Source organism: Acanthaster planci, linkage group LG21 (genome assembly GCF_054643075.1).
Source record: "Acanthaster planci isolate LZ-2023a linkage group LG21, COTS_SCS, whole genome shotgun sequence".
NCBI classification, from domain to species: domain Eukaryota; kingdom Metazoa; phylum Echinodermata; class Asteroidea; order Valvatida; family Acanthasteridae; genus Acanthaster; species Acanthaster planci.
In genome coordinates this window covers 10,799,401-10,817,697 of record NC_141797.1, presented here as the reverse complement: position 1 = coordinate 10,817,697, position 18,297 = coordinate 10,799,401, and the positions used below count along the sequence as shown (strand labels likewise).

Here is an 18,297-nt window from a genome sequence, read left to right as displayed (position 1 = left end):
TAAATTAAAACATTGCAACAATAAGGAAGTATCTTGTAAAGTAATGATACAAATGTAAAAAGAAAATGTTACTCCAAAGAGAGGAATAAACTTTGGCTTGGAATAATATTATGTAAAGTAAACCCTGGAACATCTTGACTGAAAGCAACAAGCTATTGTTACCAGTACATTAACCGATATGGAACCATACATGTACGATATCAATCTATAAAAACAGCCCACGGCCCAGTCATGAAGGAGCTTAGACACACTTGACACTTCCATGTCAACAAATTTTCTAGAGTTGAGGGAAGAACGTTTCCCTTGAAATAATTATTATTTTATTAAGAAAATGTAAGAACATCTCCATTGGCAGTGCTACAATTGCCATGATGGTTCATCTACTCGAAGGAATCCTTGCTTCAACCTTCTTTCCTCCCAAATCCAGCATTGTGCAGGAAATCAAGCTGAAAAACTAAGAATTTTGTATTTTATTTTCCAGAATATGAACAATTGGCTCGACAGTTCTCCATAATCCTCCAAAGAATCAAGGCTTGATGATGGAATAATCGGAATGCATCTTCAGCTATCAAGTGCTATACACCTGTTATTAATTAACATTACACCTCAACTACCTGTACCTGTGCATGTATACCTGCACAGGGGTTCAACGAACTTGCAGACTACTCAAATACTAACAATGTCAACTTGACAAAAGTCCCATAGTATAGTACCTCTGTCTCTAAAGTTAGTGCATTAGTCATACTGTGACTGTTAACGAATAACTTTTGAGCAAACCGGCTGAAGTCTTTGAAGTCTACAAACAAATCTTCACTCCAGGCAGCTGACTTTTAACATTCTTTGTCGCGACAGAGTGAGAGACTGGTTTCTCTGTGAGGTGCCGCCTGTTCTCCATTGTTCGAGACAAAGCACTTTGGACAATTTACACAGTAGGCTAAAAGTAAACAGGGCCATATCAAGTTTACTTCACAGGGTAAATAATGTTACTTGAAGGACTGAGGCATAAAAGAAATTTACACGCACCCACTCCATTTCTCTTTCTCCTCATTTATATTGTACTTGTACTCATACATGCACCAAGAGTACAAGTCTGGGTTATGGCAAACTAAATTATGTAGCCTAGTAATTTTTGCTGATTGTAAAATGTAAAACTTCCCAATTGTTACATTTATAAATCTCTAACAATTTCTTTGTATTCCTTCCAAAATGTTGGACAAAGTGGAAAAATGGGCTCCGTTGAGAGCAGCATGGGGTATACAGTTTCAAACATTTTATCAGAACGGACACACTGGTACATGTAGTTTTTAACCTTGGGTGAAAAAGGACAGGAAGATAATATCAGATGAAGACTTTTCAGTAATTGTTGGTACATGTACCAGTAGTTAGTTGATCAATTTCACATGGGGGGCAGTTTGAGGAATTAGTTTGTACACATGTACATGTGTATGAACCCGTACACGTCCAGTGCTTGGCACAGCAATGTACATGTACATGTATGACGTAGGTCAAAATTCAACCCATTTTTTTTTCTGTAATGCAAGGCAGAATCATTGTCTAGACAAAAACAGACACACATCCTTCCTTCTCCTAGGCAATCTGCACTTTTTGGCACATCCCTCCTATGCCGAAAACTGTAATTTCGATCAGGAAATGAGCAAAATTTTCAGTTTCAATCGGCAGGATAAATACTTTCTGTCCCATTGATCATAATTTGTCCTTGCTCTCTTGACAGTACTGAATACATTGTACATCACTTACTTCATAATTAAGCCCACGTACACAGCAGTGATTTACTTTTAACACTTTACATGTATGTTATAAATGTCAGGGAAACAAAACTTCGGCCACTCCAGTCTCAAAACAATTCCTAACATGTATGATTTATTTTGCGGTCCAGGACCTCAACTCCAGTGTTGAAACTTACAGATATTTGTAAGTGACTCTAGGACTGCTCACATGCCATGGATACCCCAACTGGATTACCATGGAGATACATGTGTACATGACTCACAATCACTTTCTAATTATTTCAGTTTCACTGATAAATAGAATTAAAACTTTTGCTTTTCACATCAAAGAATTAAAACCTCTTGACAAGTCTTGAGACAGTCAATGCACTCTCCATTTTCTAATCTAAAAAACTGAGACTAATTTTCACACAGTAGCAATTGATTTTTGTCTATATTTTAAAGATTACAAACGGTTTATGCCAGAAACATTATAAAATTCTTTAAAAAGATCCCAGTCAAAAATTAAACAGTCTTACCTGAATCCAACACTTCCGAGGACTTTAATGTGACGAATGCTATTCCTATTACATGTTATCAGAGAATTGTCGGTAGGGCTTACTCGCTGTCCCGGTACGAAGTCAATCCACAAAGTTCTTTGTATACTGCAGACAAAAAAACATCAAAGAGTTTCTGTCATGCCAATAATAACCTGGATAAATCTTCCCTGAGGATTTCAAGTTAAATTCAACTCTATCCCTGAAACCACTCAAAATCTCAGGTTTTTGTCAACACAAAGAGAGTCAACAATAAGAGATTCTTTTGGAGAAATCTAAGTCCCGCAGCTGTGCTAGCACTGAGCTGATGAGTTGAACGCCGGCCCAAGGACGAACAACGGAACAATAGCGACCGCCTTGACCCCGGGAAACACCGGCCATGTCTTCCAGGAATCACGGTCAACGATTCTGGTTGTCTTGGAGTCAGTGGTTGAGCAAGTTTGACAGATCTCGCCGATTTTAATCCACACAGTTTGCCAACTGCAAATAGGCACACTGACCAAATAAGAAATACATTCTTACCCTAGATTCTAAGGCGATGCTTTGATCGAAATTAGGTCCAGCAAACTGATAAACCACTTCGTTTCTTGCTCTTCCTTTTATTGAAACTGAAGTCAACGGAAATAATTGCTGAAAATCGCCACGTGTATTGTACGCCCTCCAACGACATTGCATGCCCGTAGTATGTGCACGCGCATGCAACGAATGACTCATCGCTCATTGGCGATGGCGAGACGTCCCTAATTAATTAAAATAATTAGGGGCGGGGAAAACGAATCTTCGTGACAGGATGCCAGGTTTTTTGAACAAAATTGGATTAATTTAACGGCACTGAAGCAAGTTATCTAGCTTCCAAGTCCTCCTCCTTCGCAGACCATAATATAATTAAACCATACGTGGAATTGGATTATTATTATAATCACATGTGTGGGCTGTAAAACAGAGGACATAATTGTGATGCTAAGTAAAAGAAGTGTTGCATTTCGATTTTTGTCTGTCCTTAAATTGAAGACAAATTTCAGCATATTTAGAGGATATATTTCCTTACCTCTTGTCAAAATGCATTTTAGTGTACGAAGTGTAATAATCCAGCCATGTTTTTATACCCCTTCAAACCCCCCCGACAGTGTTTGTGATGTTCCCTTTCATATGAAGCAAGATATGGGACCCCCACCTTTGTGTTGGTCATTGTTTGATCAGAATCTCAGGAATTCTTTACAGACATGGGGGGGGGTGTTAGGTTACAATACTCCCGGGTGTGTATAGGGATTGGATATGTGGGGGGGGGGTACAGCTCCGTCCCATATCTTGCTTGGTATATTTCCTTTGTTGATAACTTTTCAAAGCAAGTGGCAAAACGCGGCTCGAGTAAGCATCTTCTTCAAAGTTAATCCTTGATAATGTAGAGGCCTAACCTTATTGCGACAGAGGCTTTTATGATAGTCAAGTTGGGGTAGAAGATTCCTCCAAACAGTACGCACAGCGTTCTAAGAACTTAAGCTTATTTAGTTCTCAATTTATTATTTCACATGGATCATGTCATAAGTCTGGGTTCTTGTACTTATAAAGAGATTGTCATCCTATTACGAGTTAATCACGTCTGGGCTTTGGTGTGTGTGTGTGGCCACAGTTGAGATTTAATCGCGTTGTATCACTGAGCCAGGACTTAACCAGATAACAGCCATAAACCATTTGCATTTCTAAACAAAGTTTCTAGAAATGTGATCACAGCAAGGATTTTTAAAAGTTTTCATCAGAAAGATACACAACTTCATAAGAGGGATGCTTGACTACTTTTAAAATAATTGACTTAATATCTACAAGTTTTGTGAAATGATCCCAATCTCTTTTGCTTTATGAAACGGTCACGTTCTCAAAAGATCAGGCAAATTTTGTGGTTTATCTTTTTACGACGTGGTGTTCAAGTCTTCAAACGTCAGACCTCAAATGAATCCCCTGAACCACCACTCTGCAAACCGTTGAAAGAAAAGTCTGCATCCGAGACCCCCTCCTGCCCCGTCCAACTCGCACACGGACACCTGCAACCTGTGATTAACCCAAAGGTTCGTGATTGACCGCACCTGCAGCAGGCTTTTCGTACTACGCCCTCTCGTGACAGGTCTATTGCACAGTTGCTGGCCCTCTCGTCTCAAAAATACCCCCAAGAATTCAAATTGGATCAGAAATTGTGTTTTGTCGGACAAGTAAATCATCTAACTTAAAAGACGGTCACATGGAATATTATAGTGAGTATTACAGAACTCTTAAAAGTAAAGATACAAACAAGTACGGGCGACATTTGGGATTTCTAGCGTGTTTGTTGTCGACGCGATAGTCAGAATGGTGTCGGAAACAGACGGTGGAATGTTGGGTGGTATACATTGCATATGCCGGGCTTTGAATTTCTTGCATCGGTTGGTTCACCTTAAAGTTATTTTTGCTGGTTAGATAGTGGAACTGTTTTCTACCCAGTTTAAGGGACAGTTGACTCCATAATGTAGCCTGCGTCGTGTACATGATGTACATTTTATTTGAATTGTGGCCTAGCCTGCCTAGGGCATGTAGAGCCTACTTCAGTACTTGTGTAATTTTGTTTCTAGGCGGCAAACCAAAAATTTTTGAGCGTTGGGTGCAATCGCCCAATCTGCATGATCAATGGCCCAGTTGCTCTGCATGATTGGTCGATTTTGCATGCATTTCCAGCTTTACTTCCCTTTTCTAAAGTAATCTTTCACAACTGAGAATAACTTAATTTAAGCCCGAAGAAAAGGTGATTGGCAGAAAGCAAAAATCATTGATAAATATTGTGCCGTAAGATCAACTGATGATACAAAGATCTACTAATCATATCCAAAGTTTTAAGCTATTTTAGTCTTGGAAATCTTCACAGAGATTTGCAAGGGGTTCAAATTAAAAGGAATGATGTACTGACCAGCCAGTGCCAGTGGACATAGTGGAACTAGGCCTAGTAACATGACATGACTAACATGACTAACGTCATGCATGGTGCATGTGCCCCCAGTTTGTACTTTGAAATCCTCTACCATGTCCAGTGCATAGTGGACAACATGTTGGAGCCTTTAGCTTGTTCGGAGGGTACAAAAACACTTCCACTATCCTAGAACATGTGTCTCCTCCTGTTTGCATTATTTTCCCCCACAAAGGTCCAAGCTTAAGCCACTCGATGTCCCAAAGCTACGGTCATTCTAGCAGTCGAGAACCCATGACCTTGGGGTCACCGACCTCCATGGGGTCAAGCCATCAAGGACCCAGTTCCCATGGCAACCTGTTTCTCCCTGGATACTTGATGGGTGAGATGGGTCCATCTGTGTCGGTGAGTTTCTTGCTATCATAAAGATTGTCAAGAACGAATTGTCAAGGGTGGAGTTTGGGAACCTGTTAAACACTGCATGAACCTTAACCTCATATCCTCTTTTTTGTCACCCCTTAAGCCTTCCAGCAGCAGGTTATGGTCATCATCAAGGAATAGTCCACCTAAAGGGTTGATGCCATCTACCTTGGGTCCTAGAGACAGTGGATCCAACATCGGGAGAAGTGACAGTAGGATATCCCAGAGGTATGGAAGTATGCAGCAAGATTAGTACCTTTTTAGTATTCGCTAAGGCTGGTTCAGAAAGTTGTGGCTGCAGCTAACGATAACACATGAACCAATGGAAGCAGGATTAAGCCAGTGGCTACCTCGGCTAGAGCCTCTTCACATAGATCTATATCTTGCTTCTGAACTCAGCCAGGTTGACTCAGACATGCCCAAGTTTGTTCAGTGCTGAACAAGAATACATTAACTTTACACTGACTGTCATTTGCTTGTTTGTAAGTGAAGCCAAATCTTTTTCTCCTGCAGTTTCATAAACTCTCTTGAAATTGGTTTTACAGTATATCCTTTGAAAATGACTTTGCAGTACCTGCTGCTACATCTGACTCGGACCAGCAAGCCGAACTTGCAAGCTCAGTGATTGAATGGTTAAGGCATCTGCACTTGTAAGCAGGAGGTCATGGGTTCGAGTCTCACCCGAGTAAGCTTGTGCTTTTCTTCACAAGCTCTTGGACAAGCACTGAGTATGCAGAGTTACGTAATAAACATCGGTATAAGGACAAAACCCGTAATTAAAAATAGTATCCCCTTTCCTGGTTTCAACAGGCCAGCTGTTACACGAACTCCCAAGGACAAAACTGGTGCCCCGCCAGTCGCAGGTTTGTTTGATAATGTGGAAGCACTCAGAGGGAGCCCAGCTGTAGGGGGAGATTATGGGGCAACACCTGAGAAGAAACAGGTAAAACCTACAAGATGCTGTATATAATAAGATAGTTTTATTTTATCATTAAATTACAAAATGTATTCGTTTCCGAGTGTCATAAATGTCTGGTGGTGTATTTCAATGTCAGTTTCTTGTTTGTCTATTTGCCAGCTGGATTGGTCAATATCTAGGACTCCATTACAACATCCCTCATTCACTACAGGTTAGTAATACTGTCAATGTGGTTTGGGTTATACAATCTACCTGAGGTTGCACTTATTTTGTTTCCATGTCATTTGTGCTTTGAACAACCTGTATTTTTTGGTTTAGCATTATGGTAATTTGCACTTTTCATCAATCTAAGTACCTCTTTGGAATGGGCCTGAGTGTGACCAAGAGAGGGCGCAATTTTCCTAGTAACAGAGGCTCCTTTGGTCATTGCTTCGCATCGCCGGTTCACGAATGACTATTCAACACAAGTGTTGCAGTCTCATTGCTACCAACAAAATGAACTCTCCTGACCAACATGGCTCTTTTCAACTGATGAGGGGGTGCTTCTACCCAAGGCGGATAGAGAAAAGGAGATATTTTGTCGAAGAAAAACGTTGGCTCTCTAAATCTATCTTTACTGTCAGGTACCCCTGGGAGTAGTCGACTGTTCTCACCTCCTCAGACATCCCAGTCACAGTTTATTGTGAAGCAGACACCTTCATCACCTGCTCAGATTGATCCATTCTACACCCAGGGGTGAGTCTCATCAAAATTGAATTGCCCATGTCCATCAAACTCCACCTGTAGATTTGCCCATAGAGATTATTTCTGAAATTTCGTATGCTCTTAATTTGTTTGTCAAACATCTCCCTCAAAATAAATGTGCATTACTATTTCATTCAGTGAAGTGTGATCTTTGATCATTATGTAGAGAGTTAATCACTCCTGACGATCTCCTGGATGAAACATGGGTCACCATCTTTGGGTGAGTTCAACTACAGGTTTTTATTTCAAAGAAATCTTGCAAAAACTATCCAAGGCCATAACATCTGGAAGGTAAAGCAACATAGATTAATCCCCAGAGATACCATCACATTTGTAGCATCACTCTCACATGTGTGCTGGACACATACTTAACCCTAACAATCCCCAATCAACCAAACTCCAACGCCAGGGTTTGTTGGAATCTGTTAGGATGAGTACTGCTCTGGTATACTGGCTGTGTTTTATGTGGGGTTAGGTAAACTGCAAATAAACAGAATCCAACTGTTTATGTAACCAGTTTACTTTATGGTGTTGAGATTTGCAAGGATAAGGAAGGTGGCAAGTAAATGACCCTAAGGAGTTAGGGTTAATTTAACTTGTACAAAGGTTTTTGCAGGCACTAAACACTGTACTGGCTGCAGAGGTGTTGAATACACACGACCTAAATGAAGGTGTGTTGCTTGTACCATAGAGCAAGGTCCATCATAATGGTCTCTAATTCTAGTTGCCAGATTAGTTTGTAGATACTTTCATGATTGAGAAGGATCTTCCGTTTTGTGACAGGTTTCCACCTGCTGCAACATCTTACATCATCCAGCAGTTTTCTCAGTATGGCAGCATCGTCAAGCATGTGGTAAGATCAAGTATGAACAACCAGTATTGGGTTTTAACATTTTCAAATCTTTGAAGGCATGAGCCTTGTGGTCCTATCCATCAGACTTGAGGCCTAGTATTGAAAGCTAGGGCTTCAAGGGTCAAACCCAGCCATTTATCTTGCCATCATTGTTTCTTACTTGCTATTATGAATCACTTTGATCCATGTTGAAATAAATGGTTCATCATGAGGCCAGTGGTGGTTTTTGTCAGGCTTGACTTGATTTGAACCTAGACTTGAGTAAAATGCTTGTGTTGGTAAACTAATTCTGAATGTGGCCTGTTTTCAATGATCAGATTGCCAGCAATGGGAACTGGCTTCATATGCAATACAGCTCCAAGCTACAAGCCAAGAAAGCACTCAGTAAAAACGGCAAAGTGTTCGGAGGTAACATCATGATTGGCGTGACTCCTTGCATTGACAAGGTAAGCGGATTGAAGTAGAAACCACCGTGATAAATAAGCACAGACCAATAAGAAGCCCATTGTCAGCCTGTTGTTGCATTCTTTACATAATAATGAGGCGGGAAAGTTCACTAGGGGAAAGAGAGTTTATGAATTTGGAATGGTTTAATTAACACTCATTTTTCTGATATTTTGCATTGATCAGTAAAATCTTGACCAAGTTGATTTTAGGTGCATTATAGTTATTGTCCTGGACACTGAGACCGTATTATTTCAGTGTCTGAACATTGAGTTAGTATGGAAATGATGCATCTAGGAATGGTCTGGCCAGCTGACGCCTACAAGCTCGGTGGTCGAGACATCTGTACTAGTGAGCAGGAGGTCGTGGGTTTGAGTCCCAACTGATTAACCGTTACCTTCCCCAACCACACAGAATTAAACAGTAGTAAAGTGTTTAATTCTGTGGGGACTGGTCTGATAGGCCCATAACAGCTGGCTTTTGCATTGGGTTTGGCATATAGAAAAACAAAGTCCAACAGCCTCTGTGCACAAAGTCCCATATGGGTGTTCAACTTTGTGTGAATGGGGAAGGTTAGGGCCAGCAACCCATGGGGGGTTAGGGTTAAGCTTGTGAATTTTTCGTAAGAATCAGACAAGCATTGAGTGCATGTATTCAGTGTTTATACATCGGACTTCAATAGTCTCAATTCCAGGCTCTTACTGGATTTCTTTCCTTGCAGAGTGTCATGGAAGGTGGCGATCAGTGCAATGCAAGTACCTTACAATCCAGCACGCCCTCTAGATACCCTATGACCCCTCAGGCTGATGAGGTTGAGACGTCAAAACATCCATCCTCCATCAGGCCACTGACGGCAGCTTACAAAGCAGCGAGTAGTAACCACGAGGCAAGTGAATAAAATGCGGGAGCCAATAATTCCAAAAAAGAATTGCTTTTCTTCAAACTGAAATGATTCCTCACTTCCAGAAATCATTTCTTACACTCAATTTAATTTATCCACTGACTTGATCTAGAAAATATAACAAGATAGTTTCAGTTGTATTGAAAATGCAAGATACTACCTACATTCCTGTCTGGTCTGCTTCAATCAATCAGTGTTCCATATTTAAATGTGATTAATGAGTGAACTAGCTGTGGTAGAAGACGTTGACATGAGAGTGCAGAATGTGAATGAAGCAACCCAAATTGCCAAATAATCTTGTGTTTTTGGTGCCTCGTGAGGGACCAGAACAATAGGAAGTACCCCCACAAGGAACATTTGATTCAGGTCCTCTTGTCGTTTTCTCTACCCAGGTTCTCCAGGGCAGCTCAACTCCCAAGAAGTCTTCCAATGTCGTCAGCAAGACATTAGAATACATGTTTGGCTGGTAGCACTCAACGATAAGCACAATTATTTTTATATAAGAAACTTGGGAGTACCAGTTACATTGAACTGCCATATAGCTAGTCCCTGGTTTGTCTGAGTTCATTTGTATCCCTGTAGTCCTGTGAAAGCCTTCCGCTTGATTCTGTAAAGTTTCTGTTGTTTACTTTACCTCACGATTCATGGAATAAAATGCGGTAATTTTAAGGTTTTCTCCTCGGTCACCAACTTTTTCAGTGTCCACATTTCATTTACAAAAAGCAAGCTGTAATGTGTTGAATCAAATTATGCTTTATTGAAACAAAACGCTTTCAATCATCGTATCTGTGAAGTTTTTACTTGGCTCACAACACGTCACTTCACAAAACTAAATCTGCCCAAATGGTATTGTTGCCTTCAACTATGGCTGTTGACTAATATGCAAATGGAAAAACTGAATCCATAGCCTGATTAGGAACATGCCTAAAAGTGAACTTTAAACTTCACATTTGGAAGAAGACAGAGGACCATTATATTACTTATGTTGCCATTTCTTATCACTTTTTGTGTCCAGCGATATCAATTACTGTGGATTTAATTTGTTTTTAATTAGAATTTCTCTGTGATAATAAAATATTTTGGTCATAACATACGTGTCTTGACAGAATCGTTCTTGTTTGACAGTCCCAATACAACTGAACCATTGACAATTTATTTAAGACAATTTATTTTCTGTCGGTTTCAACTCACAGTTTTTTAAACTGGGCCCTATGCAAAGCTGCTGGAAGACCACATTTTGCTGAATGTACGGCCCCGAGCTATTTTTAAAGCAACAGAGGCTTCTTTGGTGGGAAATACACTTAACTGGTTCACAAGCGACCGTGAAGTACATGCACTCCAGTCGCATTGGTCCCAACAAAATGAACTCTCCTGACCCACATGGCTCATTTCAACCAACGAGGGGGTGCTTCTGCTCAAGGTGGATATACATGCTAGTGCATGAACCTAGTCTACATGTACCGCTGTTGTGTAAAACAACCCTCGTTGTGAGTACAAATTCGAAAAGAAGACAAATTTTTGTCCATAATTCAGTAAAAAATTTACTAACAAGAAAATTGTCCCCTCAACATAGGGCTGGTCTGAGCAAATTTACCTGTGTGTGGATTTTGAATGCCCTTGTCCATCACAACTTTGGCCTTCGTGATGTGAGTCACGTCTCTGTTTTCCATGTCTGGAAGAGTTTTCCTTTCTCTGCCCATCCCTGAGGTGATGAGGCTTCGTAGGTGACTGTGGATGTCTCTCTCTAGATGTCTGACGGTGTCTGACTCTGTGTTTATATCCATAACGGTCTTCATCACTGGATGCACTACCATCAGAGTGATGTCTTATGTGCCGTTTCCTGCTTTTTCTATCCTGTTTGCCCGGGGACGTATGGTAGTGTTTATGATCGTGTCTATCACTAGAGTCAGTCAAATCAGTACTAGGTGACCTGCGATGCCGAGTAGGCAGTTTTTCCTTACTTTCTCTTGACATATGCGAGCGTTTATGTGGGTGTTTGTGGGAGCGTCTATCTCTAACAGATCCATTATCTGATGAATCTGAACCAGACGATCTGTGGGGGTGATGCTTCTCTGACCTCTTACCGTCCTTCGATGTACGACGGTGTTTATGTGAGTGTCTGTTAGGATGTCTGTCACCAGAGGAGGCACTCTCACATTCCGAGCTGTCGGAGCTCACTGATTGGTGGCGATGCTTTTTAGATTTCTTCTTTTTTTCCTGTAGACAAAGTACTGAATTGATCAGTTTAAACCACTCAACAGGTGAAACTCTCTACTCAGCACAGAATTGCACCTGTTGTGCTTTTGGAAAAATATATAAAGACTGTTTGCTCGATCCAAAACAGCTTTGCTCATACATCAAAATACTGTAGAAATTACAATTTTATTAAACCTTTTCATGTAATGAGTGAAGTTGAAGTGCATGTGCATGTATAAAGTATGAAAGTGGTTTGAACTATCAACTGTCACAGTGATTTCCAAGGATATCAAAGTGATTCTAGCAAAGTGCCTTTCAACCATACCTTTTTCTTTTTCTTCTTTTTCGGAGGTGACAATGTGGGTATTTCCTTGGCACCTTGCTGCAAAACAGCATCATCTTCATCTGGTAAAAGATCATAGGTTTTGGTACCTGGCATCTGGAAGCAGTCCTTAGCCAAATGTCCTGCAAAGAAACCTTTGATTGAAATGACAGCACTCATTCCTTGAGTATCTCAAGGCTCAAGGTGAGTGTCTCAAGGCTCAAAGTGAGTATCTCAAGACTCAAAGAGATGCCACTTTACATTACGTGCAATAGCGCCAATGACAACTAGCACTTTGCGTTACATTGGACAGCAAACTGCACTCTTTAGTACAAGTTCAACTAGACCATCCTGTCGCCTCTTATGTCCTGCAAAATTTTTCCTACCTTTAGTTCCACATTTTTTGCAAACAGTGTTGAAGACAGCCCCGAGTTCAATCTTTGGCTGTACAAAGGTTCGACCTTTCTTCCTTCTTTGCTCTTCCTGTCTGCATGGTCAACAAACAAAAACATAGACTATTCCACTTTTGAAGAAGAAATTGTTCGTGGTTCATTTATTTCTGGAGTCAGCAAGTATCATTGCCCTGTGTTAAAGTTCTGTGAAGTCAGAAGATAATGCCAGAATACAGGTTGCAATTTTTTGTTAAAACTGGAATTTTGAGAACCACACCCAAAAATAAACTCTGTGCATATCTCGTGCAACAAGGAGTGTCACAGGTTCTAGTAACTGGCCATCAGTTTTATGATCTGGAGCAATCAACAACTTAAAATGTTTCATTTTTCTAGAAACTGTAAACATCTTGCTTTGTCCAGCACAATAAGAGTGATGCATTCGAAGTTTTCTTTTAAACCAATTCTTGATGGTGGATTTGACTATCTTTTTAACAATATTTTTTCAACGTGCTAGGTTTTTCAGAAGCAGTGAAGTAAACATCTAATTAAGAATTGCGTTGTACAAATTCATCTTTTTAAATTCTTTCCTTCTGGATCAAAGATAATCTTGATGCTTACTTCATCTGGACCAGGTTAGGATCCAAGTCCTTGCCCTGACCTTGGTCCACAAATTTCATGGACAAAGAAATCTTGGAATTATCATCCTCCTGTGAGAAGAACATCAACATTTTACTCTAATGCAGTTATTTTAAGTTAATGGTTATGTAAGATATTCATAATATCAACTTCATATTGTCAAGTATATTTTCATCAAATGAAAGTGAAATTCATGAGCACACAGAGACCATAATATAGTGACAAACCCCAAGAGAGATGACTTTGCAGAAGACACGATCACCAAGTGCCAGAACCTCGGAAACATCCTCAACTCTAGCTGACGAAATCTGTGTTTTATGAACCAGGCCTAGTTTTAAGAGAAGAAGCACAAAATTAAAGATGATTTCATATTAGCAAGCCTGAGCCAAGTTCTCAGTGTTGGAACATAAATGATTAGTGCCACAACAAAGACCTGAAACAATGCATCAGCAAATTTTCTTGGGTAAGAATAACTGAATGAGGCACCCGGCAGTTCAGTATAGACCTTTTTCCTGTGATGTCACGATTGTGCTGAATCCATAGTGTTGTGATGGTAATCTACCTATTCAAGATAAACTAGTCCAACAGGCAGCGTTCGCAAGTGCACCTGCACGTGGTTGAAGCTGCCCATAGGAATATGCGATCACGGTGGCCAAGGCAGTCCATCCACGGTGGTATTGTTTACATTTAGCTCAATCAAGACACGTGGGTGAAAAAGTTCTATTCCAACAGCGCACGCCCAGTATGAGACTATTTCGGGAACAGCTATGCTGACTTGCGCATGCTTCGTTCCCAAAACACCTTGGCATTTTGGCTTGGCCCAACGAACTCCCTCATTAAAGTTTGCATTCATGTGTTCCATGTTTTGTAGCATTTAAGGCTTTCTCAATTTGTAATGTATGCTGGAATAAGAGTTTGAACAAACCGTTTTTGTGAAATCCAGGAATTTTCACAAAAGCACCATATGACTGTATGGAGACCACCTACACAACAAAACAAAAGAAATTTTAGGTCACTTTGTAATGGCTGTTCCATAAAATATTTCAATATGAGAGAAAACTTGAATGTGTGTTAGGCCTAACAAATAAATCAGATATGGAGCTTGTGTCATTTAAATTTGGAGGCCATGGCAGAAAACTGGCCTTCTTATAATAATCAGTGCTTTTTAAAGCAAGCATGCAGACTACCGGTACATGTCAGGCCAGGAATCCATAAAGCTCACTTGGCGAACTCCACCCACACACACACACTGTTGCTTTGACGTGTTTGACGAACCCTTACACTTGGTGGTAAAAATCTACGTGAGTTACCTCTCCACCGAATATACTGTACAGTTCCGGTGCCTCTGATTGTCGACTTTCTCCTGTTTGTCCATGTGTTCTTTGGTAGGAAACAGACATGATCAACTTCTGTTGTTTTCAGCATCAACCGGTCCGGTACGTAGTTGGCATGTTTTCAGCTGCTGTGCTGTGATGGCGTTGTTGACAATGTATAGCGCCACCAAGAGGTTAGATAATCGCAGGGTATTGCAACAGAAGCCAAGTTACGCCCAGTTACCAAATACCAGGTAAGCCTAGGCCTACAGTGAGTTTTGTGTATTTATTAAATTTACATTCGAGACCTCGCACTTGGTACTTGGTTTCCTCCCGAAACATCCTCTAGGGATCCTAACTAGGAGGTCATAAAAAGGTAGGAGGTGATTAAAATCAAAGCAGATTCTTCAAGTACAAGTATTGAAGTAGGGCCTACGATGTATCGTCATACGCGTCACTCGATGCAGCAAAAGCTAGGAGGGAGTGAGTTCCGAGTAATCTAGGCTAGTGCTACCACTGCCAGGCATGACAAGCCTGGTTTGTTTGTTCATGGTTTGTCGTCCACAACCTCGGATCAACATCAACTAGGCCTACACAACACGTAGGCCCTAAATTTCTGCTGAATTTCTGCGATTGTCAAAGTGATTATATATGGACGGCAGTAATAATTCCCTACAGTGACCTATTGGCCTTCAGAAAGCAAAAACTTGCCCAGAACAGTTCATTGTAGGAGGAAAAAACCCCAAGTCGTTTACTTATAAAAATACTTAAAATTGTTCAGACCAGTCTCATTGGGTTTGTGCATGGGGCATCGTGTGGCATCCTTATATTATCTTTCCGTAATTAGCTAGATACGTAGGGAATTTATACTTTATTTTTCAGGAATGCAGAAGGCGTGTACATGTATTGCAGTAACTTTGATGTTCACATTTCTTTGCTGAACCACAGGAAGGAGTTTCACCAAGTCAAAGCTAACCTAGAATGAGCTATCCACCCCCACCCCCGGGGGGTTACCCACCCCCTGGACCAGGAGGAGGCTACCCTCAACAGCCAGCATACCCAGGTGCCCAACCTAACCCGGCTTACCCTCCTGGAGGTCAGACATATCCCCCGCCCACCCAGGGCTACCCAGGGGTAAGATTTAGCCCTGCAAAATCTGACATTTATGGTTGCAGAACTTTGATGGTTACATAGTTCCATCCATGAATGTTGTAAGTTTATGTAAGAGGTCACTGGCAAGCAAATTCCTAATCTTTTCTATTTGACCGACTTATTGTGTTTATGAACATTTCCAATTATCGATCAACATTATTTCTGACCATTTTACAAATCTGCCTGTGTAGTTGTAGAATGTCATGAATATTACGTGCAAGTGAATTCATTGGCAAATGTCATACACTAGATTTATTGACTGGTAATCATGTCACGATGCCATAGACAGGGACTCAGTTAAAAAGGGGTCATCTGGCAACCTATTGGCCTGTTTGTGTCACACAGTTCCGGAATGCTGAGAACCTGCCCCATAAATGGCACAGACCAGCCTTCATTGATCGATATCCAGATAAAACAGAGATCCTACATCTACATGACTTGTATCAACCCCAGTGCTAGCAAGGATAAGGTTTTAGTAAACTTGCGCATCACTGCATACCTATTCTTGCCATTCTTGTTCCACAGGGAGGACCTGCTGCTGCTGCTCCATATGGTAGTGCACCCCCTCCGGGTTATGGCATTGCAGCCCCTCCCTATGCAGCACAGGGAGCTATGCATGGAGCACCTGGGGCACCAGTGGTAAGTGTACCAGTGAACTTTTAAGCTGTACTTTTGGTCTGAGAGGTCCATTGTCAGCCTCCATCTTTTATGAATACAAAGAATGTGGGAATGATGGCTTTGCCGCTGTTAGAAGGTGTTCTTTAGCTTACCCCACGGACTTCATACATGTACTACAAAATACAAGTGACAAAGATGTCTAACTTCATACATGTAAGTCTCACCTTTACAAAATACAAGTGACAAAGATGTCTAACTTCATACATGTAAGTCTCACCTTTACAAAATACAAGTGACAAAGATGTCTAACTTCATACATGTAAGTCTCACCTTGCTTTGAGGATTGGTGTTAACTTTAGATCCCTTACATGTCATCAAAAATTGTGACCCACTCAGTATGCCTTCCAGTACACAGATTTTGGTGGCAGCAGTGGGATGATTCAGACAGTCTGTCACATGTACGTGAACACAGAGCAGACACATTTGACAACATGCTTTGACATTTAACTTGATCTGAGAACAGACTAGCAAATGGGTCGTGAAGTTGGTTAAGATATTTAGCAAATGGGTAGAGGTGTCAAATAAATGGTCTAACTGGTGTTGTGGGTTTTTTAAACTGCTCTTACAGTACCATGCACCTGCAGGCCATGTTGTTGGAGCAGGAGGAGCATATGGACATGGACATAAGAAGGTGAGACAATGGAAGAATCTGAGAAATTCTCCAGTAGTAATTTTTAAAGTCAATAAACAGTGTTTATGACTTCTTGTAGCTAATGCGCCGCATCTTTTGGGTGTTGAAAACATCCTGTGATTTGAATGTAGCATAAAGGTGTGACTGTGTTGTCATCTTGTTGGAACGGATCTACAAGAACATTCCACGCATCTTCATGGAATAATCTCCACGGCAGTCTCCACAAACTGGCTAGACTGATGTGCATTTTGCCTTCTCTTTTAATGCTGTGTGTCTTAAACAATTTTCATTCAGCACAAGAAAGAGAAGAAAAAGAAACACAAACATGGCAAGTCCAGCTCCTCTTCTTCATCTTCAAGTTCATCAAGCAGCTCATCAAGTGACTCTGATCACAAGGGTGGTCACTATGGCGGCCATAAGGTCAAAGTCAAGAAACACAAACATAAGAAGGATAAGCACTACAAATACTAAGGACCTGTTTGTTTCTTGTGGATCCTTGTCGCAATCAGTGATCCATCACTGGTTCACTGATACCAGAACCTGTGCAATGGATGGAGTGAACCAGTGTTGGGATCTCCGATCAAGCTTCAGATCCGTGTGAAACTAACAGGTCCTAAAACTTGCAGAGCTGGATCCGTCCTCTCTGTTAATCTACTAGCTCTCCTGTGTTGGAATGTTATAGTTGGCTTTCCTTTTGAGGAACTACATCCTCACTTGCGATTGGTTGAACAGTCTCTGTAAGATTCCTTTTCAAAAATGATAAGAATCTTACCTGTGCTGATGCCCATCATTATCCAGTCAGATTCTCTGGGTGCAATTTTCCCAAAAGCACTAAATATGCATGATTATAGACTTGTGGGGTCAGTTTTCACAAAGATTGCAAATGACACTGGGGATTTTATTTGCAAATAGGAGTATGTATCCCATTTTGAAAAGCAATCTAAACGTTCTAAAGTCCATGAGCAATGATAATGTCAAGTAATCAAACTTTCAAGAATAAAGATTTGGACTGGGTTTACCAGGGACATCAGACATGATCATCCATTCAAGTGTTGGATGTATAGCCACTATGCTTTGTTGAGCAGAGCCCTCTAGTGACCACATAAGGGTAATAAATATTAACTAATCACGGTCCCTCAGTTATAAGTGTGGGGCAGAAGAGGGCGATAAAGGAACTGTAGTTAGATATATCCTTTGTAACCTTATTTTCAGTTATTTGTTTAATAAGTATTTGCAAACAATTAGTAAATAAGATTAATGTATTTCAAATCGAAAGGTACTACAAGCTTTGGTCAGAGAGCCGTAAAGATCAACCGGTGGGTAACTGTTTTGTGTAGCATAGCCTTATTTTCAGTTATTAAATAAGTACAGTGTACTTGCAAATAATAAGTATATAAGATTAATATATTTCAAATCGAAAGGTACTGCCAGCTATGGTCAGTCAGAACCCTGTAAAGATCAACCAGGTGATAACTACGGAATA

General features: G+C 40.7%; 4 protein-coding genes across 5 annotated transcripts in view; 2 read left to right on the top strand and 2 right to left on the bottom strand.

Moving 5' to 3' along the window:
- Window positions 1-2,961, bottom strand: part of LOC110979963 (rho family-interacting cell polarization regulator 2-like) — a 48,235-nt gene extending 45,274 nt beyond the window's left edge. Inside the window, exons 1-2 of the mRNA XM_087130941.1 lie at window positions 2,807-2,961; window positions 2,267-2,392 (exon numbers count right to left, since the gene is read on the bottom strand). The gene's annotated coding sequence lies outside the window, so the exon portion shown is untranslated. The remainder of the gene's footprint in view (window positions 1-2,266; window positions 2,393-2,806) is intronic.
- A 1,415-nt stretch (window positions 2,962-4,376) lies between these two features.
- nup35 (nucleoporin 35) lies at window positions 4,377-10,583 on the top strand. The gene is made up of 11 exons (XM_022236052.2): window positions 4,377-4,530; window positions 5,449-5,618; window positions 5,737-5,861; window positions 6,444-6,576; window positions 6,712-6,763; window positions 7,176-7,287; window positions 7,463-7,516; window positions 8,080-8,149; window positions 8,467-8,595; window positions 9,315-9,479; window positions 9,887-10,583. Exons 1-11 carry the CDS (start codon window positions 4,518-4,520, stop codon window positions 9,962-9,964), a joined length of 1,101 nt encoding a protein of 366 aa, XP_022091744.2. The 5' UTR covers window positions 4,377-4,517; the 3' UTR covers window positions 9,965-10,583.
- On the bottom strand, window positions 10,225-14,557 carry LOC110979896 (uncharacterized). The gene is made up of 7 exons (XM_022236051.2): window positions 14,351-14,557; window positions 13,966-14,023; window positions 13,268-13,368; window positions 13,023-13,111; window positions 12,399-12,499; window positions 12,016-12,155; window positions 10,225-11,711 (listed from the first exon to the last, which is right to left on the bottom strand). Exons 1-7 carry the CDS (start codon window positions 14,438-14,440, stop codon window positions 11,085-11,087), a joined length of 1,206 nt encoding a protein of 401 aa, XP_022091743.2. The 5' UTR covers window positions 14,441-14,557; the 3' UTR covers window positions 10,225-11,084.
- Window positions 14,523-17,420, top strand: LOC110979899 (uncharacterized). Of its 2 annotated transcripts, none has more exons than XM_022236054.2 (5): window positions 14,523-14,607; window positions 15,302-15,487; window positions 16,031-16,144; window positions 16,752-16,814; window positions 17,109-17,420. In XM_022236054.2, exons 2-5 carry the CDS (start codon window positions 15,335-15,337, stop codon window positions 17,283-17,285), a joined length of 507 nt encoding a protein of 168 aa, XP_022091746.2. In that variant the 5' UTR covers window positions 14,523-14,607; window positions 15,302-15,334; the 3' UTR covers window positions 17,286-17,420. The 2 variants fall into 2 exon arrangements, with proteins under 2 accessions (XP_022091746.2, XP_022091747.2); XM_022236055.2 differs by having other exon boundaries at window positions 14,598-14,729.
- The last annotated feature ends 877 nt before the right edge of the window (window positions 17,421-18,297 follow it).